Here is a 27,872-nt window from a genome sequence, read left to right on the forward strand (position 1 = left end):
TGTTAAAGATTTCTATAAAGGTCAGAAGTTCTCCCAGGGTTAGGGTTAAGGTGAGCTAGAAATCTTTCATATCTCCAGAAGAGTTAGAATAGTGACTAACAGCACTAACCAACTGACCATACCGGTTTAATGTCTGTAGGCTGTTGTAGGAAGGCTAAGTGATGTCATTGTCTTTAAAAAATAATAGTCATGGTCTTCAAAACAGAAAGCAGCAAACATTTTTGCACCACCTATGGGCACAAATTACTAAACATGACGGTTTTTGCCTAATCATGGCAACGAGACTAAAGGGTAAAAAGAAAAAAACTGGCCAAAAATATGCAAACGTTTTTCTTTGTAAACGAATCGCTCGACTTTCCGTGGAGAAAAATCCCGAGTGCCTCGCAACAACATATTCAAAAATGTAAATGAATTTTGCATAGATATCAGAATTAAAGGCCATTTAAACAGATGGAATTTACTAACAAGAGAGGAAGATGTACAGCGTAAGAACAGCATGCAAATTTCCCCGATATGGCGTATTAGTAATCCCCAGCCGATTCCGCCGCCGTTCACCACCTGATTCTTAATGAGATGATTCTCATTCAAAGCAGCCTGCAGAATAAACTGACAGCAAGGAAAGCTGAAGACTACACGGCGGAGATAAATGCAGCAATGTGTTTATCATGGGTTGGAGAACGTCTGTGAATGTTATACGGCCGCTCTAGATCCACAAAAGTAAGAGTTGTCAAACTTCACGGACGGCATTTTTCTAAACTATATGGAGCCGCTTGGACACTCTTTCTGATCTCCTACATCCCATATTCCTGGACGTTCATGACAGCAACTAAAGTGACCTCCTGGGATCTCAAAATCCAACTATTGGGTAACCTGAGCTCAGAGCTCAGTGGATGTAGGGAGTAATCCCTATTCCATTACCTGAACTTCAGATACTGATGATGTTTCTACCTTGTTCAGTGGCGTAGCTAAGGAGCTGTGGGCCCCGATGCAAGTTTTACATGGGCCCCCCCCCAAGCACTCTATACATAACAATGGATTCGGCGCACCAAAACCTGCCAATGGCAACCACAGTGTCTGAGGTGCAAGAAGGGGATGGGGAGCAGCTTGTTACTGATTACCCCCAAGCACTCTATACATAGCAATCCCTGCCAATGGCAACTACAGTGTCAGAGGAGCAAGAAGGGGATGGGAAATAGCTTGTTACTGATTACCCCCAAGCACTCTATACATAGCAATCCCTGCCAATGGCAACTACAGTGTCAGAGGAGCAAGAAGGGGATGGGGAGCAGCTTGTTACTGATTACCCCCAAGCACTCTATACATAGCAATCCCTGCCAATGGCAACTACAGTGTCAGAGGAGCAAGAAGGGGATGGGGAGCAGCTTGTTACTGATTACCCCCAAGCACTGTATACATAGCAATCCCTGCCAATGGCAACTACAGTGTCAGAGGTACAAGAAGGGGATGGGGAGCAGCTTGTTACTGATTACCCCCAAGCACTCTATACATAGCAATCCCTGCCAATGGCAACTACAGTGTCAGAGGAGCAAGAAGGGGATGGGGAGCAGCTTGTTACTGATTACCCCCAAGCACTGTATACATAGCAATCCCTGCCAATGGCAACTACAGTGTCAGAGGTACAAGAAGGGGATGGGGAGCAGCTTGTTACTGATTACCCCCAAGCACTCTATACATAGCAATCCCTGCCAATGGCAACTACAGTGTCAGAGGTACAAGAAGGGGATGGGGACAGCTTGTTACTGATTACCCCCAAGCACTCTATACATAGCAATCCCTGCCAATGGCAACTACTGTGTCAGAGGTGCAGGAAGGGGATGGGGAACAGTGTGTTATTGATTACCACTATTCAATGTATCTATAGAAATGATTATTATGAGCACAGGACCAATAGAAAGCTAATACTGCAGTTGAGGGAGGGCCCTTCGGGGCCCCTCTGGCCCAAGGGCCTCGATGCGGTCGCTACCGCTGCAACCCCTATTGCTACGCCCCTGACCTTGTTAAACTCGCCTATTAAACCTTAGGTGTCCCAAGATTGCTTCTTCCACATTTGCCCACCTTTATACTCAAGACCCTTAACTGCAAAAGAAGATTATTAGCAGTATTATTACAACCTCCTGATTTTGCTTTTACTAAAGCCTCCTACACCTGCGTACAAGGACTGTCAACTGCAGGGATCCAGGACCCATTCCCGAAAGGGAAGTTCTGGGTCAATCGTTGGTCGGTGAGCATGTGCATTCTGATGGTGAAGGCAAAGGAGAGTACTGGGCTATCCCTCGGCCAATGAGCATGAGCATTCTAATGGTAAAGGGAAGTCCTGGGCTGTCCTTTGGCCACCGAGCACCTGTCTTCTTATGGTAAAAGCAAATGGAAGTCCTGGGTTGACTTTTGGCCAATGAGCATCTGCATTCTAATGATATGGGGAGTCCTGTGTTAACCGTGGGCCAGTGAGCTTCTGCATTCTGATGGTGAAGGCAAGGAGATGTCCTGGGCTGTTCTTTGGCCAGTGAGCACCTGCCTTCTGATGGTAAAGGTAAAGGGAAGTTCTAGGCTGTGCCTTGGCCAATGACCACCTGTCTACTGATGGTAAAGGGAAGTTCTGTGTTATTCCTAGGGCGATGAGTGGTTACATTCTGATGGTAAAAACCAAAGGAACAGACTTAATAGAAGTCAAGGATCCTCCCTGAAGGACATCAAATTAATTTAATTCTTGCTTATAGAGCAATCGTCTTTCACAGAGGTGCTTGGCTGAATACCAGACCCTTACTAGTTTGTTCTTCTCGATTTGCCTGTTGAAGCAGGATTGTGCCTGCAAAATGCATTGCAATTTGGAGTAGCTATTAAATGCTTTTTTTTTGTATGAAATAGCAGAATCGTGTCTTTTTGGTCTACTGTGGAGTCAAGTCCACCACTACCTCTATTAAATGGTTTTTTAACACGTTTTATCCTATTTTGGAGCCTCTGTTCAAGCTTCTACACCATCGTGTCCAGCTCATCTTCATAGTATGAGGATATAAGGAATGATTGTGGTAGATTCATGCTTGACTTTTTTTCTACTTCCAAGGGTGGTGAAAGTCCCACCAAGAGGACAGGATGCAAAGAACATCACTGAGGTCATTTCTCTATGCATATTTTCATTTATTACATTTAGATGCCTTTATTTTGGCCAAAATGCCATTTTAAATGGTTTAAAAAGAATCTATTTGTTGCTAGAAATGGAAGAGAGTCTATGTATCTGTGACACGAGAAGTGACACAGATACCACAACATCTGAGAGACTGAGGCCTTCTGGCCGTCTGGAAACGAGAAGATCTAATATACGAGGTATACCGTCTGCAATCATCCAGAGAAAACACACATTCTGTTCCTGATCAAATCTTGGAGCAAATTACATGTCTGCAAACTCAAATCCAACAATTAGGTTAAGCTTAAACGAAGTCAAACATTGTCTGTGACATTAATGAGAGGCATCTCGTCACATCAGGCAGTGCCTCTTGTAAGCATTTCAGCCAAATTATCCAGACTCGTCATTCTATGATAAATATGACATTAGATTTTATCTCTGACTGCAGGCGACGCAACCTCTGCAGAAAGCACAGGACCACAGAGGGTCAGGGAGAAGCTAGCAATTCCGTCTTATGCTGCATACACACTTGAGATAAAAGTCTCTGGAAAAGGAAAGATCACAGACCAATTTTACCCCCTTCCATGTAGTATGAGAGCCATACCTACACAGTCTATTCTATGGAGCTGAACTCCACATCAGATACAATCTTTGCAAGATGCTGAACACAAAGATGCCCGTACACATTCAAAAGATCATTATCTGCAAAAGATCTCTTCCTGCAATAGATCCATTCCTTCAAAATGCATTCATAGTCTATGAGATCTGCAGATCCTCATACACACCTTGTTTAACAGACTTCATCTGCATATCTGGCAATCATCTGCAGATCTGAAAATCCATCCTGGTGGATCTGATCTGCAGATGATTGCCTGCTAAACAAGGTGTGTATGATGATCTGCAGATCTCATAGACTATGAATGCATTTTGCAGGAATGGATCTATTGCAGGAAGAGATCTTTTGCAGATAATGATCTTTTGAATGTCTACAGCATCTGTGTGTGCAGCATCCTGCAAAGATTTTATCTGATGGGGAGTGCAGCTTCATAGAATAGACTGTGTAGAGTATGGCTCTCATACTACATGGAATGGGGTAAAATTGGTCTGTGATCTTGCCTTTTCCAGAGACTTTTATCTCAAGTGTGTATGCAGCATTACTTTCATGCACATTTAAGGCAACTTGTGTGTAGTCTGGAATTGGGCCACTCAAATTCAGCGGAAAGTGCATCAGATTGGCTCATTTTCAAGCTGCATACAATTTGCATTCATTGCTGCATGCAAATTGGAACTGATAGCATCTTGCTGACCTTCTGGCAATTTCTCACAGAGGAGGCCATTTGTAGTTCATGTAATGTGTGACTGCCGGCTAACTAAACAGGCGAGATGCTACAAAGTCAATAAATAACAAAAACATCAAAACGTACATCGGTACAATTTTTGGTAATGAACATTGTAAACAAAACTGTAAACAGTTGGATTTATAATAAAATAGTGGCAGTAATATTATTTCTCCATGTGTAATATGTGCAGCATTGCATGACCCACACAGTGTAAATTCTGTAAATGTCTTTGTGCCTCTGTAGTGTGTATGTGTGATTGTGTTATACATGTTCAGGGGTAAAGGGTTAGCTATGCTTTTTATGTTGTTTACAGAACATTTGTTGTGCTTCACTGCTGCCTCAGGAGTGTGTGTATGCTCTATGTACCAGTACACATGACAGATATGTCACCATCACAGATTACCTCTTTGTAGCCAGCACTGCAGCTCAGCACAGTCTCATTCACTCCCTCAGTATGCAGTGAGGCATTAACCCTCCCCACCCACTCCCCAGTATGTTTATCAAAGTCATGTGTCCCTCTCATCACCCTGCCCTGCCTGCAATAAGGAACCATTTTCCAGGTGGTCAGCAAGGTGGCATAGTGGTTAGAACTCTGGGACCCCAGGTTTAAATCCCAGCCACTGCCCTATTTGCATGAAGATTGTATGTTGTCTGTGTGGGTTTCCTCCGGGCACTCCGGTCTCCTCCCACATCCCAAAAACATACAGATAAGTTAATTGGCTTCCCCCTAAATTGGCCCTAGACTACGATACAAATCACTACACAATGCATACATAGACATTTGACTATGGTAGGGACTAGATTGTGAGCCCCTCTGAGGGACAGTTAGTGACAAGACAGTAAAAACTGTACAGCGCTGCAGAAGATGTTGGCACTATATAAATAAATAATAATAATTTTAAGGTGTCTTCTGTCATGCTGCTCCTACATTATGGAACTCCTTACCTCAACAGATCAGGACAGCTCCATCCCTGGACGTGTTTAAATCCAGACTGAAAACCCACCTGTTCAGTTTGGCATTTGCAGAAATATAATGATAGTATTACGGTATGTGTTGATACTTCATCCTACTACCAATTACTGAAACTGAGAGAGCCCAAGTGAATTGAGTTCTATGGGGGAAAAGCGCTATAGAAATGTTATTATTGTTTTATAAAGAAACCTGGTGAGGACCTGGGAAAGGCTAAATGAGTTTTCTACAAACTGAGCAGGGACAGTGAGATATAATTCTGCCGAGATGTATCTCCAGTGCTGACCACAAAGAGGTAATCTCTCAGCAGCAGAGGGAAGGAAGCCGGCAGGGTTTGCTCAATGCACACAGGAGAAAAAACTATCTGGCTCCTCCCTGACTACCTCATGAAGGTGAACAAGCATGCAAATCAGGTGCTCTGACTGAAGTGTGACTGGATTAGCTGCATGCTTGTTCCAGATGTGTGATTTAGACACTACTGCAGCCAAAGAGATAAGCAGGGCTGCCAGGCAACTGGTATTTCTTAACAGGAAATAAATATGGCAGCCTCCATATCCCTCTCACCTCAGTTGTCCTTTAACCACTTCGGGACCGGCCGCCTAACCCCCCTTAAGGACCAGGGAATTTTGCGGTGGAGGGGGGTGTGCGCATTTAGGGGGGTCAGGCGGCCGGATCCCGTCTGTGGTGTGCTGGGCAGTGTCCCCCCCCCATGGTGGCAAGTGTCCCAGCAGCCATCACTTACCTTCCAGGCTCCAGCGATGAGCCACAGTAGCCCCCTTCTTCTCCAGCCGGCATCTCCGCTTCAAATGACACTCAGGTCGGGTCGCGGCTTGATGACGTCATCATGCCGGCCAGAGCAGAGGGGGGCGCCGATCGTCGCTGGAACAGCAGGGAGGTGAGTAGATCCTCTTATTTTCCCCCCCTGCCGCCGACGCCGCTGTCAAAGTGATCACTATGATCCGACGGCGATCGTAGTAATCACGTGATCAGCAGCCATACGCAATGGCTGCTGATCACTGAGGGGAGATGCCAGCTGTCATATGACAGCTTAATCTCCCCTCTCCGGTGCGCATGATCGCGTCGGGACGGTTCGTTAGCGCGGACGTTGAATCCACGTCCGGTCAGAACTGTACCACCACCTGCTGGACGTTGATTCAACCTACGTCGGTCTCCAATAGGTTAAAGAGGGCATTATAACTACTGTCATCACATTTTGCTGGCAATCCAATGGTGGGGACTGTTGTCATAGACGGCGAATCATCATGTGACCATTATATGTGATTGTGTCTGTGCAGCAGATGTGAGGGCAGCAGATACAGCACGGATCTATCTTCCTTTCTGGCATGGAGAAGCCCCCCTCTGTGCTGCTAATCCCCCCGGTCCCCATAGGATGGATCTCTGCCCAGAACCGTCTCTATAGCCTCTCGTGTTTCCCAACATTCTATTCACTTCTGAAGATCGTCTTTTTCAATTAAATCTCTCTGAAGTGGAGAGACAACAGTTAAAGCTCCACTCCGGCCAAAACCTTTCCCTTTATGCGGAGAGACTGTCAGGCTTGTCCTGCTGTCCCAATGCAGCTGTTACCTCCTGCTACCGGGTAACACCTCCCCCTGTATGTTATCAGTATTGACATAAAGTGCCAACATATTCCGTGGCGCTGTACAAAGTAAGAAACAAACATGGGGTACATAATAATACGGACAATGGTATACACAAAATATACACACTGGTACATAATATTAAGAAGTTTTAAATCAGGATGATACATAATATAGAATAATATAGAACATATACAAATAAGATGTACTTTCCTTACAGAGTAAAATGAGCCATAAATTACTTCTCTCCTATGTTGCTGTCACTTACAGTAGGTTGTAGAAACCTGACAGAACTGACAGGTTTTGGGCTAGCCCATCTGCTCATGGGGGATTCTAAAGATATTGTTTATTTTCAAAAGCACTTAGTGAATGGCAGTTGCTCTGTACAACTGCCAGATAAGTGTGCAGCGAGAAGGGAGGCTGGCCAGCATCTTTGTATAAATCCTTTTCAGGGAATGTCTTTATAAAAAACAAAGGCCATGCTGAGAATCCCCCATGAAGAGATGGACTAACCCAAAACCTGTTGCATCTGTCAGATTACCTACTGTAAGTGACAGCAACATAGGAGAAAAGTAATTTATGGGTCATTTTACTCTGGAAGAAATGTACTTCTTATTTGTAAATGTTAACACGTATTTTAAATTTCACAATTTTTCGCGATCGTGTTCTTTTACAAGGAAACTCAGGTAAAGCGAAGGCAGAAGTTGTAATAACTATATAAAGCGGCGTGCAGAGCAGATAAGGAATGCTGCGCCCGTACAGGACGGTGACGGTACCTTAGTGGTTCTGTCGATAAACCGCTCCGGGCTTCCAGCGATGTCCGCGGGTAATAACTACACAACGAGAAGGAGAAACCAATCAGAGGCAACCCACAAGACTCCTACACACCACCAATGATTATTCACAGATGATGATGGATCTCGGTGACAGATGCAGCTATTGGAAAGACCTTCAGGATTCGCTTACAAGCGCGGGGCGTGGAGTGATGGATGGAGGGCGATCTGTCACATCCTAACCACAGCGCAGTCATCAGAGATCACACCATACACTACATCAACATCTCGTAATAACGATAAACACCTACTTCATCCACATCGCTGTAACATTACAAACCAAGACTGTCCATTCAGCGTGACATTCCCAGAATACTACAACTGCAGCGGTGATATCTACTGCATGCTACACACTATGGTAGGATTAGAGTGTGAGCTTCTGAGGACAGTCAGTGATATGACTATGTACTCTGCAAAGTGCTGCAGAAGATGTCAGTGCTATATAAATACATAATAATAATATGGTAGGACATTAGACTAAGACTACGGTAGGATTAGAGTGTGAGCTCCTCTGAGGACAGTCAGTGACATGACTATGTACTCTGTAATGTGCTGCAGAAGATGTCAGTGCTATACAAATACATAATAATAATATGGTAGGACATTACACTATGACTATGGTAGGATTAGATTGTGAGCTCCTCTGAGGACAGTCAGTGTACATGACTGTGTACTCTGTACAGTGCTGCAGAAGATGTCAGTGCTATATAAATACATAATAATAATATGGTAGGACATTAGACTATGACTATGGTAGGATTAGAGTGTGAGTTCCTCTGAGGACAGTCATTGACATGACTATGTACTCTGTACAGTGCTGCAGAAGATGTCAGTGCTATATAAATACATAATAATATTATGGTAGGACATTAGACTAGGACTATGATTAGGATTAGAGCGTGAGCTCCTCTGAGGACAGTCAGTGACATGACTATGTACTCTGTAATGTGCTGCAGAAGATGTCAGTCGGTGCTATATAAATACATAATAATAATATTGTAGGACACTACACTATGATTATGGTAGGATTAGATTGTGAGCTCCTCTGAGGACAGTCAGTGACATGACTATGTACTCTGTAATGTGCTGCAGAAGATGTCAGTGCTATATAAATACATAATAATATGGTAGGGCATTGGACTATGACTATGGTAGGATTAGACTGTGAGCTCCTCTGAGGACAGTCAGTGACATGACTATGTACTCTGTAATGTTCTGCAGATGTCAGTGCTATATAAATACATAATAATAATATGGTAGGACATTAGACTAGGACTATGGTAGGATTAGAGTGTGAGCTCCTCTGAGGACAGTCAGTGACATGACTATGTACTCTGTAATGTTCTGCAGATGTCAGTGCTATATAATTACATAATAATAATATGGTAGGACATTAGACTAGGACTATGGTAGGATTACAGTGTGAGCTCCTCTGAGGACAGTCAGTGACATGACTATGTACTCTGTAATGTGCTGCAGAAGATGTCAGTGCTATATAAATACATAATAATAATATGGTAGGACAGACTATGACTATGGTAGGGATTAGAGTGTGAGCTCCTCTGAGGACAGTCAGTGACATGACTATGTACTCTGTAATGTGCTGCAGAAGATGTCAGTGCTATATAAATACATAATAATAATATGGTAGGACATTAGACTAGGACTATGGTAGGATTACAGTGTGAGCTCCTCTGAGGACAGTCAGTGACATGACTATGTACTCTGTAATGTGCTGCAGAAGATGTCAGTGCTATATAAATACATAATAATAATATGGTAGGACATTAGACTATGACTATGGTAGGAATAGAGTGTGAGCTCCTCTGAGGACAGTCAGTGACATGACTATGTACTCTGTAATGTTCTGCAGATGTCAGTGCTATATAATTACATAATAATAATATGGTAGGACATTAGACTAGGACTATGGTAGGATTACAGTGTGAGCTCCTCTGAGGACAGTCAGTGACATGACTATGTACTCTGTAATGTGCTGCAGAAGATGTCAGTGCTATATAAATACATAATAATAATATGGTAGGACATTAGACTAGGACTATGGTAGGATTACAGTGTGAGCTCCTCTGAGGACAGTCAGTGACATGACTATGTACTCTGTAATGTGCTGCAGAAGATGTCAGTGCTATATAAATACATAATAATAATATGGTAGGACATTAGACTATGACTATGATAGGATTAGATTGTGAGCTCCTCTGAGGACAGTCAGTGACAGGACTATGTACTCTGTAAAGTGCTGCAGAGGATGTCAGTGCTATATAAATACATAATAATAATATGGTAGGACATTAGACTATGACTATGGTAGGATTAGAGTGTGAGCCCCTCCGGGGACAGTCAGTGACATGACTATGTACTCTGTAATGTGCTTCAGGAGATGTCAGGGCTATATAAATATATAATAATAATATGGTAGGACATTACACTATGACTATGGTAGGATTAGAGTGTGAGCTCCTCTGGGGACAGTCAGTGACATGACTATGTACTCTGTACAGTGCTGCAGAAGATGTCAGTGCTATATAAATACATAATAATAATATGGTAGGACATTACACTATGACTATGGTAGGATTAGATTGTGAGTTCCTCTGAGGACAGTCAGTGACATGACTATGTACTCTGTAAAGTGCTGCAGAAGATGTCAGTGCTATATAAATACATAATAATAATATGGTAGGGCATTGGACTATGACTATGGTAGGATTAGAGTGTGAGCTCCTCTGAGGACAGTCAGTGACATGACTATGTACTCTGTAATGTGCTGCAGATGTCAGTGCTATATAAATACATAATAATAATATTATTATTAGATTATGTAATTGTTTACAACAAATAATTATTCATCCCTAGCCAAAACTATTTCATACTCCCACAGACTAGTGTGATGTCTGTGAACCGCGTTGCATTGTGGGAAATAACAGCTCTTTCCAGCTGCCAAGCAAGCAATATCTCCCTCCTTGCATAGAACTATCAGTAATGAACATTCCGCAATGATGCACCCGACAGGACTAAAGATGTCATTACCAGTGATACATTTCAGAATGTAAATCAGGGAGAGGAAAGATTTTACAATGGGCGAATACCAATTAAATAATCTATAAATGTATACTGTAAAAAAAAAATGAACAATTTTCTCAATGATGGTATTTTCACTACAGGTCCTCTTTAAAGCTGCACAAAAAGAGAAATATTGGTGTGAGCCAAGAGACAGCAATGATTCTGATATAGTGAGAGTCTTCCTACACGATAACCCTCATCCTGTTGTCTCCTCCAGACACAATTCTCATCAAAAGTGAAGTGCGGGTCCATTTGTGTTGTTGTATGCATGTTACTTTATACAGCACAATAGTTGGTTTTATTACTTCTATAAATGTTTTTGGATTGTGGAATGAACCATCCATTACCTTCTATTCTGATGGGGAAATTTGCTTTGGTATCAGAGTGGATTACAAGCATATTTCCAGAGCAAATTCTGCTCGCAAACCAATAATCCACTGTATAATGATCACCTAATCGTATCCGCCACACAACAGCCGCTTCCATGACTTCCGCCACCGAGGCAGCGACCACGACAGCCACAGACGCATATTTTCATGGTGTTTTTTTAACACAACCCATACAAAGGAATGAAAGAATGTCATTATCATTAGTGACACAACGTGAACACAATATCCGCCCTTCTGTAACAATACTTGAAGAGAAGACGCTTTGACAAAGTATAATTCGGTATGACAAAATACACGATTAGGATATTTAATATTTCATTTATTTGTTCTCGGCGGTAAAATTATGTATTTCTGCCATTTTTATTCTGTCGCAGTTTACACACTTTTTCTTCAGCTTCATTGTTATTTGTGACAATGTAAAAATTGCAAAAATATTTATTTGTAATTAGTTGTACAGCTAAGCTAAGTCTTTACTTGTCAATGCCAGTTTGGTTTGTTATAGTTCTATTAATGGGGGACATCAGTAGGGCACATTAGCATACGCTTATTCTTCAATCCAACGTGAGAAGGACGTGTTCGCTGCTCCCTTTGTTATGAGTCTTACCCCGAAGGCCCCACAGCTAAACCTATTAATGAACAGAATCTGTCTGCACTGATGAGAGCGTATATGGATTGTCTTTCTGTATAACTTTGCCAAAGTATATTTATTCTTTCTACAAAATGTGAATATAGATCCATTGCCCAACATCCAGCCTGATAGATCCACTGTCCCAACATCCAGCCCGATAGATCCACTGTCCCAACATCCAGCCCGATAGATCCACTGTCCCAACATCCAGCCCGATACATCCACTGTCCCAACATCCAGCCTGGTAGACCCATTGTCCCAACATCCAGCCTGGTAGACCCATTGTCCCAACTTCCAGCCTGACAGATCCACTGTCCCAACATCCAGCCCGATAGATCCACTGTCCCAACATCCAGCCCGATAGATCCACTGTCCCAACATCCAGCCCGATACATCCACTGTCCCAACATCCAGCCTGGTAGACCCATTGTCCCAACATCCAGCCTGGTAGACCCATTGTCCCAACATCCAGCCTGACAGATCCACTGTCCCAACATCCAGCCCGATAGATCCACTGTCCCAACATCCAGCCCGATACATCCACTGTCCCAACATCCAGCCTGACAGACCCACTGTCCCAACATCCAGCCTGGTAGACCCATTGTCCCAACATCCAGCCTGACAGATCCACTGTCCCAACATCCAGCCCGATAGATCCACTGTCCCAACATCCAGCCTGGTAGACCCATTGTCCCAACATCCAGCCTGGTAGACCCATTGTCCCAACTTCCAGCCTGACAGATCCACTGTCCCAACATCCAGCCCGATAGATCCACTGTCCCAACATCCAGCCCGATAGATCCACTGTCCCAACATCCAGCCCGATACATCCACTGTCCCAACATCCAGCCTGACAGACCCACTGTCCCAACATCCAGCCTGGTAGACCCATTGTCCCAACATCCAGCCTGACAGATCCACTGTCCCAACTTCCAGCCTGATAGACCCACTGTCCCAACATCCAGCCTGGTAGACCCATTGTCCCAACATACAGCCTGGTGAGCTCATTGCCCAACATCCACCCTGATAGACCCATTGTCCCAACATCCAGCCTGATAGATCCACTGTCCCAACATCCAGCCTGATAGATCCACTGTCCCAACATCCAGCCTGATAGACCCATTGTCCCAACATCCAGCCCGATAGACCCATTGTCCCAACGTCCAGCCTGATAGATCCACTGTCCCAACATCCAGCCTGATAGACCCATTGTCCCAACATCCAGCCTGATAGACCCATTGTCCCAACATCCAGCCTGATAGATCCACTGTCCCAACATCCAGCCTGATAGACCCATTGTCCCAACATCCAGCCTGATAGACCCATTGTCCCAACATCCACCCTGACAGATCCACTGTCCCAACATCCAGCCTGACAGACCCACTGTCCCAACATCCAGCCTGGTAGACCCACTGTCCCAACATCCAGCCTGATAGACCCATTGTCCCAACATCCAGCCTCATAGACCCATTGTCCCAACATCCAGCCTGATAGACCCATTGTCCCAGCATCCAGCCTGATAGACCCACTGTCCCAACATCTAGCCTGGTAGACCCACTGTCCCAACATCCAGCCTGACAGACCCACTGTCCCAACATCCAGCCTGGTAGACCCACTGTCCCAACATCCAGACTGTTAGACCCATTGTCCCAACATCCAGCCTGACAGATCCACTGTCCCAACATCCAGCCTGACAGACCCACTGTCCCAACATCCAGCCTGGTAGACCCACTGTCCCAACATCCAGCCTGATAGACCCATTGTCCCAACATCCAGCCTGACAGATCCACTGTCCCAACATCCAGCCTGATAGACCCACTGTCCCAACATCCAGCCTGATAGACCCACTGTCCCAACATCCAGCCTGATAGATCCACTGTCCCAACATCCAGCCTGATAGACCCACTGTCCCAACATCCAGCCTGGCAGACCCACTGTCCCAACATCCAGCCTGACAGACCCACTGTCCCAACATCCAGCCTGGTAGACCCACTGTCCCAACATCCAGCCTGATAGACCCATTGTCCCAACATCCAGCCTGACAGATCCACTGTCCCAACATCCAGCCTGACAGACCCACTGTCCCAACATCCAGCCTGGTAGACCCACTGTCCCAACATCCAGCCTGATAGACCCATTGTCCCAACATCCAGCCTGACAGATCCACTGTCCCAACATCCAGCCTGATAGACCCACTGTCCCAACGTCCAGCCTGATAGACCCACTGTCCCAACATCCAGCCTGATAGATCCACTGTCCCAACATCCAGCCTGATAGATCCACTGTCTCAACATCCAGCCTGGTAGACCCACTGTCCCAACATCCAGCCCGATAGACCCATTGCCTAACATCCAGCCTGACAGATCCACTGTCCCAACATCCAGCCTGGTAGATCCACTGTCCCAACATCCGGCCTGGTAGATCCACTGTCCCAACATCCAGCCCGGTAGACCCATTGCCTAACATCCAGCCCGATAGATCCACTGTCCCAACATCCAGCCTGATAGACCCATTGTCCCAACATCCAGCCTGATAGACCCACTGTCCCAACATCCAGCCTGATAGATCCATTGTCCAACATCCAGCCTGATAGACCCACTGTCCCAACATCCAGCTTGATAGACCCACTGTCCCAACATCCAGCCTGAAAGACCCATTGCCCAACATCCAGCCTGATAGATCCATTGTCCAACATCCAGCCTGATAGATCCACTGTCCCAACATCCAGCCTGATAGACCCATTGTCCCAACATCCAGCCTGATAGACCCACTGTCCCAACATCTAGCCTGGTAGACCCACTGTCCCAACATCCAGCCTGGTAGACCCATTGTCCCAACACCCAGCCTGATAGATCCACTGTCCCAACATCCAGCCTGATAGATCCACTGTCCCAACATCCAGCCTGATAGACCCACTGTCCCAACATCCAGCCTGGTAGACCCACTGTCCCAACATCCAGCCTGATAGACCCATTGTCCCAACATCCAGCCTGACAGATCCACTGTCCCAACATCCAGCCTGGTAGACCCACTGTCCCAACATCCAGCCTGATAGACCCACTGTCCCAACATCCAGCCTGATAGATCCACTGTCCCAACATCCAGCCTGATAGATCCACTGTCCCAACATCCAGCCTGATAGACCCACTGTCCCAACATCCAGCCTGACAGACCCACTGTCCCAACATCCAGCCTGATAGATCCACTGTCCCAACATCCAGCCTGGTAGACCCACTGTCCCAACATCCAGCCCGATAGACCCATTGCCTAACATCCAGCCTGACAGATCCACTGTCCCAACATCCAGCCTGGTAGATCCACTGTCCCAACATCCAGCCTGGTAGACCCATTGCCTAACATCCAGCCCGATAGATCCACTGTCCCAACATCCAGCCCGATAGATCCACTGTCCCAACATCCAGCCTGATAGACCCATTGTCCCAACATCCAGCCTGATAGACCCACTGTCCCAACATCCAGCCTGATAGATCCATTGTCCAGCATCCAGCCTGATAGACCCACTGTCCCAACATCCAGCCTGATAGACCCACTGTCCCAACATCCAGCCTGAAAGACCCATTGCCCAACATCCAGCCTGATAGACCCATTGTCCCAACATCCAGCCTGATAGATCCATTGTCCAACATCCAGCCTGATAGATCCACTGTCCCAACATCCAGCCTGATAGATCCACTGTCCCAACATCCAGCCTGATAGACCCATTGTCCCAACATCCAGCCTGGTAGATCCACTGTCCCAACATCCAGCCTGATAGATCAACTGTCCCAACATCCAGCCTGATAGATCCACTGTCCCAACATCCAGCCTGATAGATCCACTGTCCCAACATCCAGCCTGATAGATCCACTGTCCCAACATCCAGCCTGAAAGACCCATTACCCAACATCCAGCCTGGTAGATCCACTGTCCCAACATCCAGCCTGATAGATCCACTGTCCCAACATCCAGCCTGATAGATCCATTGCCCAACATCCAGCCTGATAGATCCACTGTCCCAACATCCAGCCTGGTAGACCCACTGTCCCAACATCCAGCCTGATAGATCCACTGTCCCAACATCCAGCCTGATAGATCCATTACCCAACATCCAGCCTGATAGACCCATTGCCTAACATACAGCCTGATAGATCCACTGTCCCAAGATCCAGTCTGATAGATCCACTGTCCCAACATCCAGCCTGGTAGACCCATTGCCCAACATCCAGCCTGGTAGATCCACTGTCCCAACATCCAGCCTGGTAGATCCATTACCCAACATCCAGCCCGATAGACCCATTGTCCCAACATCCAGCCTGATAGATCCACTGTCCCAACATCCAGCCTGGTAGACCCATTGCCCAACATCCAGTCTGGTAGATCCACTGTCCCAACATCCAGCCTGATAGACCCACTGTCCCAACATCCAGCCTGATAGATCCATTGCCCAACATCCAGCCTGGTAGATCCACTGTCCCAACATCCAGCCTGATAGATCCATTACCCAACATCCAGCCTGACAGACCCATTGCCTAACATCCAGCCTGATAGATCCACTGTCCCAACATCCAGCCTGATAGACCCACTGTCCCAACATCCAGCCTGATAGATCCATTACCCAACATCCAGCCTGATAGACCCATTGCCTAACATCCAGACTAATAGATCCACTGTCCTGCAAAATATCTCAATGCTACAACCCAATATTATCCAGCACCAGGGAGTCGACCAGCCACAACCCTTATCCACCTGGGGGTAATTTCAAAGCCACAATAGAAAGGACTGGGTCTCAACCTGGATTTCAGGCCAATTGGAAAATTTTTGCAACATAGTGCAGAGTACAACATTTCGACTAATGCAGTATGGATACAGAGCCGCCAGAAGGATAAAAAGATCTAAAACGTTGAAAAGTGAGGAGGTAGTGGTGCACTTACCTCCTCCAGGCAGACACAAGAAAATGGCAATCAATTTTCAGCAAAACCACTTATTTACAAACTCTAGTAAAATACAACGCATTTCGCGGGAGTGACCCGCTTCCTCAGGCAATAAGATGGAGCATATACAAAAACAGGTCTGGTACTATGCCATGCATACAGCGCAAAGCTCTGCCTCCCCGGGCAGCAAAATCCATGACCTGGAAAATCGTGGAATTTTGCCCCAGGATTACGGGGGTATTACTTGATTGTTCTGCCGTGGGAATGCGGCGTTTTAGCTATGGTCTTATTGCTGAACAGGACTGCCTAGTAAAAAGAGGGTTTTTTTTAGGCTTCAGACTCTCTTTGAACAATATTACAACTAAAGAACGGCAACATATCTATACATACCCCACCACAGGGTCATTTCTGGGTGGATTGTAATTAACCTATTGGTAATTTTTTGTGGTTTGTAGAAAGATAAGAGTCACTGGAGCTGGTCCACGCCAGCACACCACCACATATGTCTTCTGTCTGCCTCCGGTGGACGCAGCTGGTCCACGCCAGCACACCACCACATATGTCTTCTGTCTGCCTCCGGTGGACACAGCTGGTCCACGCCAGCACACCGCCACGTATGTCTTCTGTCTGCCTCCGGTGGACGCAGCTGGTCCACGCCAGCACACCACCACATATGTCTTCTGTCTGCCTCCGGTGGACACATCTGGTCCACGCCAGCACACCGCCTCGTACGTCTTCTGTCTGCCTACGGTGGACACAGCTGGTCCACGCCAGCAAAGCGCCACGTACGTCTTCTGTCTGCCTCCAGTGGACACAGCTGGTTCACGCCAGCACACCGCCTCGTACGTCTTTTTTCTGTCTGCCTCCGGTGGACACAGCTGGTCCCCGCCAGCACACAGCCACGTACATCTTCTGTCTGCCTCCGGTGGACACAGCTGGTCCACGCCGGCACACCGCCTCGGACGTCTTCTGTCTGCCTCCGGTGGACACAGCTTGTCCACACCAGCACACCGCCACGTATGTCTTCTGTCTGCCTCTGGTGGACGCAGCTGGTCCACGCCAGCACACCGCCTTGTACGTCTTCTGTCTGCCTCCGATGGACACAGCTGGTCCACGCCAGCACACCACCATGTGCGTCTTCTTTTTGCCTCCGTGGGCACAGCTGGTCCACGCCAGCACACCGCCACGTACGTCTTCTGTCAGCCTCCGGTGGACACAGCTGGTCCACGCCAGCACACCGCCACGTATGTCTTCTGTCTGCCTCCGGTGGACACAGCTGGTCCACGCCAGCACACCGCCACATACGTCTTCTGTCTGCCTCCGGTGGACACAGCTGGTCCACGCCTGCACATCGCCTTGTATGTCTTCGGTCTACTTCCGGTGGACACAGCTGGTCCACGCCAGCACACCGCCACGTACGTCTTCTGTCTGCCTCCGGTGGACACAGAACGCAGCATATGGGAATCCAGGCCTCGCATTCATCACTTTCGTAACCCGAACTCTCAGCTTATTAACAAGTTCACCTTGTAAAAGTTATTTGATTGATGCAGGAAAAACAGGTTGAAACACAATGAGGTCATAGCGGTGACTGAAGATAAATCATGGCCGGCGCTGACCTCAGCGACTAGGCGACAGAGAGGCATACATGTCTGCCAAGGGGGAAGCCAAAAATAATACAAAAGATAAAAAGAAAAATCACCCAAACTCTGGAGAAAAATCTCCTTTTAATCACGGTGGTAACCAAGCAACGGTGAAAGGGGCGTGGTGTGGGAGAATTCGCTCGGTGCGAGATATGTAAATAGCTGAGAAGGCAGCGATCATGTGACCTCACTCTCCGCACCCGCCGCCCGGGACAAACATCCCACATTCCTCTCTGTCCTCTCACTCTCATATATACTGTGTTCTGTTATATCAGCACTCCAGAAGGGCTCTACATACAACACGGGGGGGTCTGTTTATAAAAATGGCAGCCCCCAGATCGCCAGAAAAGCGCCGCTATATTTGCAGAAATATTTTTTATTTGTATAGCGCTAACATCTTCCGTAGCGCTGTACATAGTACAAAACAAATAGTGGGGAGCAGATATACAGGAGAGGTTCAGAACTCTGCACAATCAGGACATCCAGCAATACAAATACTGACATTGCTGATGGGAGGTTTATAGGATACCTCAAGTGATGGGATATGTAGGCTGCCATATTTATTTACTTTTTAACCAATACCAGTTGCCTGGCTGTCCTGCTGATCTCTTTGGCTGCAGTAGTGTCTGAATCACACACCTGAAACAAGCATGCAGCTAATCCTGTCAGATCTGACAATAATGTCAGAAACACTGATCTCCATATACTTGTTCAGGGGCTTTGGCTAAAAGTGTTAGAGGCAGAGGATCAGCAGGACTGCCGGGCAACTAGTATAGCTTAAAAGGAAATAAATATGGCAGCCTCTATATCCCTCTCACTTCAGGTGTCCTTTAAAACAGCACCAATAGTACAAAAGAAAAAAGAAACACTAAGAGGTGGAGCCTGGCCTTTTGAGCTTACAATCTAGTCGGTAATGGGGTGGAGACTCTAGAGGGAGATGCCTGGCCTTGTGATCTTACAATCTAGAAGGAGAGTGTGGTGGATAAACTAGGAGAAGAGACACAGGGGTATGCAGATGAGGCAGCCTCCAATTCTAACTAGAGCCAGATCATCTACAAGGCAACTAAGGCCAGTGCCTAGGGCCTATTGGGTGTCTAGGGGCCTATTTGGCACCTTTTTGACCCTTATTCACTATTTTACCTTACCAAAAAAGCTAGATGGCCAGCAGGGGGAGCCAAATTGGCTATCTTGCCTAGGGACCTATTTCAAGTTAATATTTTGCGGATTCTAGCTATAGCAAATTATTTGCTTGTCTGAAAAGGTGTGTTTTAAGAGGGAGGAGGTGACATTTTCCAGGGTTGGAACGTTACTGGAATGAGTGAGAAAAAGAGTTCCAAAGAACAGATCAAACTCATGAGAAGTCCTGGATGTGAGAGAGAGAGGAATTGACCAAGCTGGACAACAAGAGAAACTTGAAGGAAGAGAGAAGGTTTTGGGGGTATAGTATCTGGAGATTAATGAGGAACTGTATGGAGGGAACAACTTATGTAGAGCTTTGTACGTTAGTGTTGGAGATTGATAACCAATGAAGGGATTGGCACAGAGGGGTGACATCCGAAGAGCGGGAGGAGAGGTACAATACAATACAATACAATAACATTTCTACAGCGCTTTTCTCCCATAGGACTCAAAGCGCTTAGGCTCTCTCAGATTCAGTAATTAGTAGGATGAAGTATTCACACAACAAAAGTTATATTTCTGCAAATGCCAGACTGAACAGGTGGGTTTTCAGTCTGGAAACTAAAACACGTCCAGGGATGGAGCTGTCCTGATCTGTTGAGGTAAGGAGTTCCAAAACGTAGGGGCAGCAGGTGGATGAGATATGCAGCAGAGATCAGTGGGGATTGGCAGAGAGGTGCAGCATCAGAGGAGCGGGAGGAGAGGTGGATGAGATGGGCAGCAGAGGTCAGTAGGGATTGGCAGAGAGGTGCAGCATCAAAGGAGCGGGAGGAGAGGTGGATGAGATGGGCAGCAGAGGTCAGTAGTGATTGCCTTGGCAGAGAGGTGCAGCATCAGAGAAGCGGGAGGAGAGGTGAATGAGATGGGCAGCAGAGATCAGTGGGGATTGGCAGAGAGGAGCATCCTCAGAGGAGTGGGAGGAGAGGTGGATGAGAAGGGCAGCAGAGGTCAGTAGGGATTGGCAGAGAGGGGCAGCATCAGAGGAGTGGGAGGAGAGGTGGATGAGATGGGCAGCAGAGGTCAGTAGGGAATGGCAGAGAGGAGCAGCATCAGAGGAGCTGGAGGAGAGGTGGATGAGATGGGCAGCAGAGGTCAGTAGGGATTGGCAGAGAGGAGCAGCATCAGAGGAGCTGGAGGAGAGGTGGATGAGACTGGCAGCAGAGGTCAGTAGGGATTCGCAGAGAGGAGCAGCATCAGAGGAGCTGGGGGAGAGGTGGATGAAATGTGCAGCAGAGGTCTGTAGAGATTGGCAGAGAGGGGCAGCATCAGAGGAGCGGTAGGAGAGGTGGATGAGGCAGGCAGCGGAGGTCATTAGGGATTGGCAGAGAGGGGCAGCATCAGAGGAGCGGGAGGAGAGGTGAATGAGATGGACAGCAGAGGTCAGTAGGGATTGGCAGCGAGTGGTGGATCAGAGGAGCGGGAGGAGAGGTGGATGAGATGGGCAGCAGAGGTCTGTAGAGATTGGCAGCATCAGAGGAGCGGGAGGAGATGTGGATGAGACAGACAGCAGAGGTCAGTAGGGATTGGCAGAGAGGGGCAACATCAGAGGAGCGGGAGGAGAGGTGAATGAGGTGGACAGCAGAGGTCAGTAGGGATTGGCAGAGAGGGGCAGCATCAGAGGAGCGGGAGGAGAGGTGGATGAGATGGACAGCAGAGGTCAGTAGGGACTGGCAGAGAGGGGCAGCATCAGAGGAGCGGGAGGAGAGGTGGATGAGATGGACAACAGAGGTCAGTAGGGATTGGCAGAGAGGGGCAGCATCAGAGGAGCGGGAGGAGAGGGGGATGAGATGGACAGCAGATGTCATTAGGGATTGGCAGAGAGGGGCAGCATCAGAGGAGCGGGAGGAGAGGTGAATGAGATGGACAGCAGAGGTCAGTAGTGATTGGCAGCGAGTGGTGGGTCAGAGGAGCTGGGGGAGAGTTGGAGGAAATAGGCAGCAGAAGTCTGTAGAGATTGGCAGCATCAGAGGAGCGGGAGGAGATGTGGATGAGACAGACAGCAGAGGTCAGTAGGGATTGGCAGAGAGGGGCAGCATCAGAGGAGCAGGAGGAGAGGTGGATGAAATGGGCAGCAGAGGTCAGTAGGGACTGGCAGAGAGGGGTAGAGATGAGGGAAGAGATGTGGATGAGATGGGCAGCAGTGGTCCGTAGGGACTGGCAGAGAGGGGAAGAGATGTGGGAAGAGATGTGGATGAGATGGGCAGCAGTGGTCAGTAGAGGCTGGAGAGGATGCAGTAGGCAAGATGGGAAATGATTCGAGTAAGTACAAACATTACAGTAGCCTCTTGTGTAAGGAAGGGGGAAATTCTGGAGATATTCATAGAGATGGAAGTAGCTATCACTACAGATTCATCATGTTTCAGTGGATCCCAAAGATAATCAGGAGGGGTCGTGAGACAGACACCCCACTACTGCCCCCTATGTGGTAATAAAATGGTTCTTCTGGAACTGTGGATAGAATGCGACTTCCCACCAATCTGATTACGGTATTGGTGTACAGAGCATTCCTTGTAATAAGTACAATCCCGATATATCACACTTTCCAGTACAGATCCTGTGATATTAATGTATTACATTATCCAACAGACAATAACGGCTTCAAAATGAAGCCATTAATATTCATATCTGTCACTGGTTTCGCTATGCGTTAGAGTTAAACATATTTCCACTGAAGATCCAGTTTTACAGGCAAGATTTACAAATGTTAGAGATGATGGAAGGTTATGAGAACAATGATGAGTTGGATGGGTAAAAGCAGTGATTTGTCTGTGGCCAGAAATATCTACAGCTATAGCATCATCATTGCTCATACTCCTGGAGGACCCTTATCTTAGCTCAGCTTCAGGGGGAAAGCAATTTGCCATAAGGGGGCTTCTCAGCTGTGTTTGGACCAGTAATGGGAGGTCTCCTATCCCCTCCTCGCTCGCAATAAACGCTCACACGCCACTGAACCTGTATGTTACATAAGCCCCTCTTCAAGTGCTTCTAAGGTGGTCACCGGTTCCTGCGTTAGTCCGCTGTATTTCAGGTGCTGCTTGCAGTTTCCAAGCAAATATGACAGAAATGTGAGTGTGAGCAGTTGCGCTTGTGTAAAGAATCCTTCACACTACTGCTGCCTAACTTCCACGCCAGGCATTTTCCAACTTTATCTCAAATGCCAGCTACCCACAGGACAACTGCTGAGCACAAGCACGTGCAACGGGATATGTCATCTGGTGATTATGGGTGGCCGAGAAGTGGCAACAGCATAACGACCCAACCATGCTTGTGAAATGTCCCTGATGGACATGCTGCAGTGCAGACTGGAGATGTTGGAGTGTAGGTTGGAGATGTTGGAGTGTAGGTTGGAGATGTTGAATTATAGACTGTAGATACTGGAGTGCAGACTGAAGATGATTGAGTACAGACTAGAGATCTTGGAGTGCAGATTGGAGATGTAGAATTAAGATGTTGGAGTGTAGATTGGAGATGTTGGACAGCAGGTTGGAGATGTTGGAGTGAAGACTGGAGATACTGGAGTCTAGTATGGAGATTTTGAAGTGCAAATCAGAGATGGTGGAGTGCAGATTGGAGATGGTGGAGTAGAGGTTGGAGATGTTGGCATGCAGATTGGATATTTTGGTGCAGATTGGAGATGTTGAAGTGCAGATTGGATACGGTGGAGTGCAGATTGGAGATGCCAGTGCAGATTAGATATGGTGCAGTGCAGATTGGATATGTTGGTGCAGATTGGATATGTTGGTGCAGATTGGTGATGTTGGAGTGCAGATTGGTGTTGTTGGAGTGCAGACTGGTGTTGTTGGAGTGCAGATTGGTGTTGTTGGAGTGCAGATTGGTGATGTTGGAGTGCAGATTGGATATGTTGATGCAGATTGGATATGTTGGTGCAGACTAGAGATGTTGGAGTGCAGATTGGTGATGTTGGAGTGCAGATTGATGTTGTTGGAGTGCAGATTGGTGATGTTGGAGTGCAGATTGGTGATGTTGGAGTGCAGATTGGTGATGTTGGAGTGCAGATTGGTGATGTTGGAGTGCAGATTGGATATGTTGATGCAGATTGGATATGTTGGTGCAGACTAGAGATGTTGGAGTGCAGATTGGTGATGTTGGAGTGCAGATTGGTGTTGTTGGAGTGCAGATTGGTGATGTTGGAGTGCAGATTGGTGATGTTGGAGTGCAGATTGGTGATGTTGGAGTGCAGATTGGTGATGTTGGAGTGCAGATTGGATATGTTGATGCAGATTGGATATGTTGGTGCAGACTAGAGATGTTGGAGTGCAGATTGGTGATGTTGGAGTGCAGATTGGTGATGTTGGAGTGCAGATTGGTGATGTTGGAGTGCAGATTGGTGATGTTGGACTGCAGATTGGTGTTGTTGGTGCAGATTGGAGATGGTGTAGTGCAGATTGGAGATGTTGAAATGCAGTATTATGAGAGCTTAACCTCCAAATCAGATACAAGTAATAAATGAAATGGCTTAAGAACAATCTTAGGTCCTTAATACGTTTCACTTAGCACCTGACAACCGTGGTGTGGGATATCTATTTGGTACTCAGAATAAATTGGCTGCAAACATTTTCCTAAAGATCTGCTGATAGTTCCTTATCTACAAATCTTTCAGAAAGCCTTCCATAGTCTTCTATCTCTATTTATCTGGACAAGCACAGCTATGAACGCCTCCTAGAATGAGGTTGGATAGACAGAGAGCTGTGCTGTAACCTCTCCTCCATATCTCGTGAGACTCAGGTACACACAACAGGCAGAGGCAGGTTTCGGGATGGGGCGGAGCTAAGGTCATGCCAACAGGAAGCAATCTCTGCTGAAAACCCGTCATCGCTCCTCATGGAATCCCGTAGAACCGGCTCGGCTCAGAGCAATGCTCACCTGACACATTTTGAGCTGTTATCACCACACAAACAAGCACTTCATGTTTAATTGTTCACACATTTTTGGCTGCAGGCCCACACCCGGCGATGCTATGATTATATAATCAGAAACAAAATAATTATATAGTCGCACTCATGTGAAACAGACATAACAACAAAATAATTAATAAACGCAAATTTGTCTCCTCAGTCATTTCAATGCCTGGTTATAAATCAGATGGATAACGTGCAATCTGTCATCTACAGGAAAGACGATGCATACGCGCCTTTTATCTCCGCTGCGTGAAACAATTGTACACAGTCATCTCGTGGGATAGGGGTGTTGCCAGGGTACAAGCAAGGCAAGCCCCTGATGAGGCCTCAGTTTAGAGGGGGCCTCGCTGTCCCTGGTAGGCTGTACTGTGCTCCAAGGCCTCCATACCCGGATCCACCGCCGAAACTCACTGCTCTCCTGCCACCGGCTTCACGTCCTGTCACCATGGTTACTGCCAGCTAACGCCTCTCATGGCATCAGAGACACTGGATGGAAGTAACCATGCTGACTAGTGGCCAGCAGGGGAGCGGTGAGATCTGGCGCTGGATCGGGCTCCCTTTGAGCACCGCTCCCTTGAGCCCCTCCTTTGTTGGGGGAGGGGCTCACCCATTTTTTGCCACTCCGTGCTTCAGCTGCTCCCTTCAGGGAGGGGAGGGGGGCACAAATTATTTGCAGCTTGGGGCCACAGAAAACTTAGCAGCACCTTATCTTGGAAAGACGTACAGTGTATACCAGGACTGTGGAGTCGAAGTCGAGGAGTCAGAGCAATTTTGGATACCTGGAGTCAGAGTTGGAGTCAGTGGTTTCATGAACTGAGGAGTCAGAGTCAGATGATTTTTGTACAAAATCCATAGCCTTGTTAAGCATTGTACTAAGGAGTCGAGGAGTCTGAGTCGGAGCCATTTTGGGTACCCGCAGTTGGAGTTGGAGTCGGTTTCATAAACTGAGGAGTCGGATAATTTTTGTACCAACTCCACAGCCCTGGTGTATACACTGTCTGTATGCAAGTGTTCCTGAATTCTGCTTAAGTCGTTATTGTGTTGGATTGCTATTGGCCAACAACTATTGATCTGGTTTCCCTGCCCCCTCCCCCCCGAGCAGTTTTTGTGACTCCAACAGACACACACAAGTAAAATACTTCAAAAAGTTGGACCTGACTTTCACCACTCCTCCTTATAGGCAGGGACGGATCTAGACCAAGTTGCGCCTGGGGCAAGGTCAGGTTTTGGCGCCTAAAGGTCAGGTTTTGGCGCCTAAACTGCCATTCATTTTGCCGCCTTTTTAAGAATTCAACAAACTGCGCCTGGGGCAAAAGACCCGCCTGCCCCCCCCCCCCCCCCCTAGATCCGTCCCTGCCTATAGGTGCCCATTTCCAAACTGCATACATTTACATAAAATCAGCATACTATTTACATAAACTCTAAATGATTACCATCTCTTTGGCCATCCCTACCCCTAAATGTAGTGGAATGCAATGTGGCTGTCTCTGTGCAGCGAAAGGAGCTCAGGAAACTTGATCTATATATTTGTTTCCGGCGAACGATTAGGGAAGTGTTAGATGCTGCGGATCAGCACAGAGGCCACGGAAGTCACTTTTTAACAGTGGCACAAAATTGGCACCTTTTACGATTTTCAGATGACCCAGAAGTGATTATACCAGGGGACTGACTGATCGGGCACGGCTTCGCGTGCTAGGAGGAGTCATCTGCCAGCACAGCGCCCTCTAGTGGCTGGAGGCAGCAGCAGTTTGGTAAGAAAACGTCTTGCTGAGCTTTGTGAAGAGATTTCCCCCCCCCCCCCCCCCCCAGTAAATATAAATAAAGCTGAGAGGAAGGGGGGACCCCAAGATAGAGGCTGAAACAGTGATTTCATACTGTGTTCTCTATAACTATCCTTTTATACACAATTATATCACTTTACCTCACTATCAGGCTCAATAATAAGCTTATAAGTGTCTGGCTGGTGATCCATATATCTTATAAGCAACAAAGACCTGATAAATACATGTTCACTTTCATTGAGGAATTTAGTGCTTTCAGCTGGTCAGTCAATGGATCAGCACAAGTGTTTCAAATGAGTGACCGTGGCTCCTGCTCCAGTTACTGCTGCAGCAAACTGAACAGTCTCATCATGGCAACAGTATTCCAAACACTGTATGCAGTGCAGGGTTGCCATGGTTGTCATGGAAAAAAAATGTTAGTATTAATCAGAAAAAGAAGACTTTTACATCAATGGACATTTTATTGTAAAAATTGGATTTCCCTTTAAAACAGAACATTTCTGGTTCTGTGTGAAAATGAAAACGCTCCTGAGGTAACACAAATGCTCTCATTCTACTTGGAGAAACACCAGGAATTTCATAATCGTAGAAACTATTTCTGGATGCAATCACATCTGCATTACATTAAAACGTGTAAAAATAATATGTTAATTCACTGCAAAGCTGTGATCAGTGACAGCTGCATTGCACCTGGAGACAGTGACATCTGCTGTCCAGCATCAGTACTGCATTACACAATGAGACAGTGCCATCTGCTGCCCAGAATCAGTACTGCATTGCATTATGACAGTGCCATCTGCTGTCCCACATCAGTACTGCATTACACCATGAGACAGTGCCACCTGCTGTCCAGCATCAGTGCTGCATTACACCATGAGACAGTGCCACCTGCTGTCCCACATCAGTACTGCATTAAACAAAGAGACAGTGCCATCTACTGTCCAGCATCAGTGCTGCATTGCATTATGACAGTGCCTTCTACTGTCCAGCATCAGAGCTGCATTGCACCATGAGACAGTGCTTTCTGCTGTCCAGCATCAGTGCTGCATTGCATTATGACAGCGCCATCTACTGTCCGGCATCAGTACAGCATTGCATCATGACACAGTGCCACCTGCTGTCCAGAATCAGTACTGCATGTCTGCTACTTTACAATGTGCATTCTGCCTCTGGCAAGAAACAGGGAATAAAGATCGGGGCTGATCTACCGGATTAAAAGTATTTTATTTTATGATGATATGTAAATTAGCTGTCTTCAGTCTTGTGGACCTTTGAAAGATCATTATGTTCAACAGAAGGGAAATGTTAAACAGACTGTCCAATATTAAAGTGAGAGGTGTATGGAGGCTGCCATATTTATTCCTCAACAATACCAGTTGCCTGGCTGTCCTGCTGATCTCTCTGGCTGCAGTAGTGTCTGAATCACATGCCTGGAACA

The 27,872-nt window shown here is 46.8% G+C and overlaps 1 protein-coding gene across 9 annotated transcripts in view; it reads right to left on the reverse strand.

Moving 5' to 3' along the window:
* IQSEC1 (IQ motif and Sec7 domain ArfGEF 1) overlaps positions 1 to 27,872 on the reverse strand; it is a 1,051,066-nt gene that overhangs the window by 325,641 nt on the left and 697,553 nt on the right. For 7 of the 9 annotated variants that reach the window (XM_068251848.1, XM_068251849.1, XM_068251847.1 and 4 more), the window contains one exon: positions 7,827 to 7,883. The exons of the other annotated variants lie outside the window; for them this stretch is intronic. In XM_068251848.1, coding sequence (XP_068107949.1) covers positions 7,827 to 7,883 — 57 coding nt within the window. The remainder of the gene's footprint in view (positions 1 to 7,826; positions 7,884 to 27,872) is intronic. 9 annotated transcript variants of the gene reach the window in all.

Source organism: Hyperolius riggenbachi, chromosome 9 (genome assembly GCF_040937935.1).
Source record: "Hyperolius riggenbachi isolate aHypRig1 chromosome 9, aHypRig1.pri, whole genome shotgun sequence".
Taxonomy (NCBI): Eukaryota; Metazoa; Chordata; class Amphibia; order Anura; family Hyperoliidae; genus Hyperolius; species Hyperolius riggenbachi.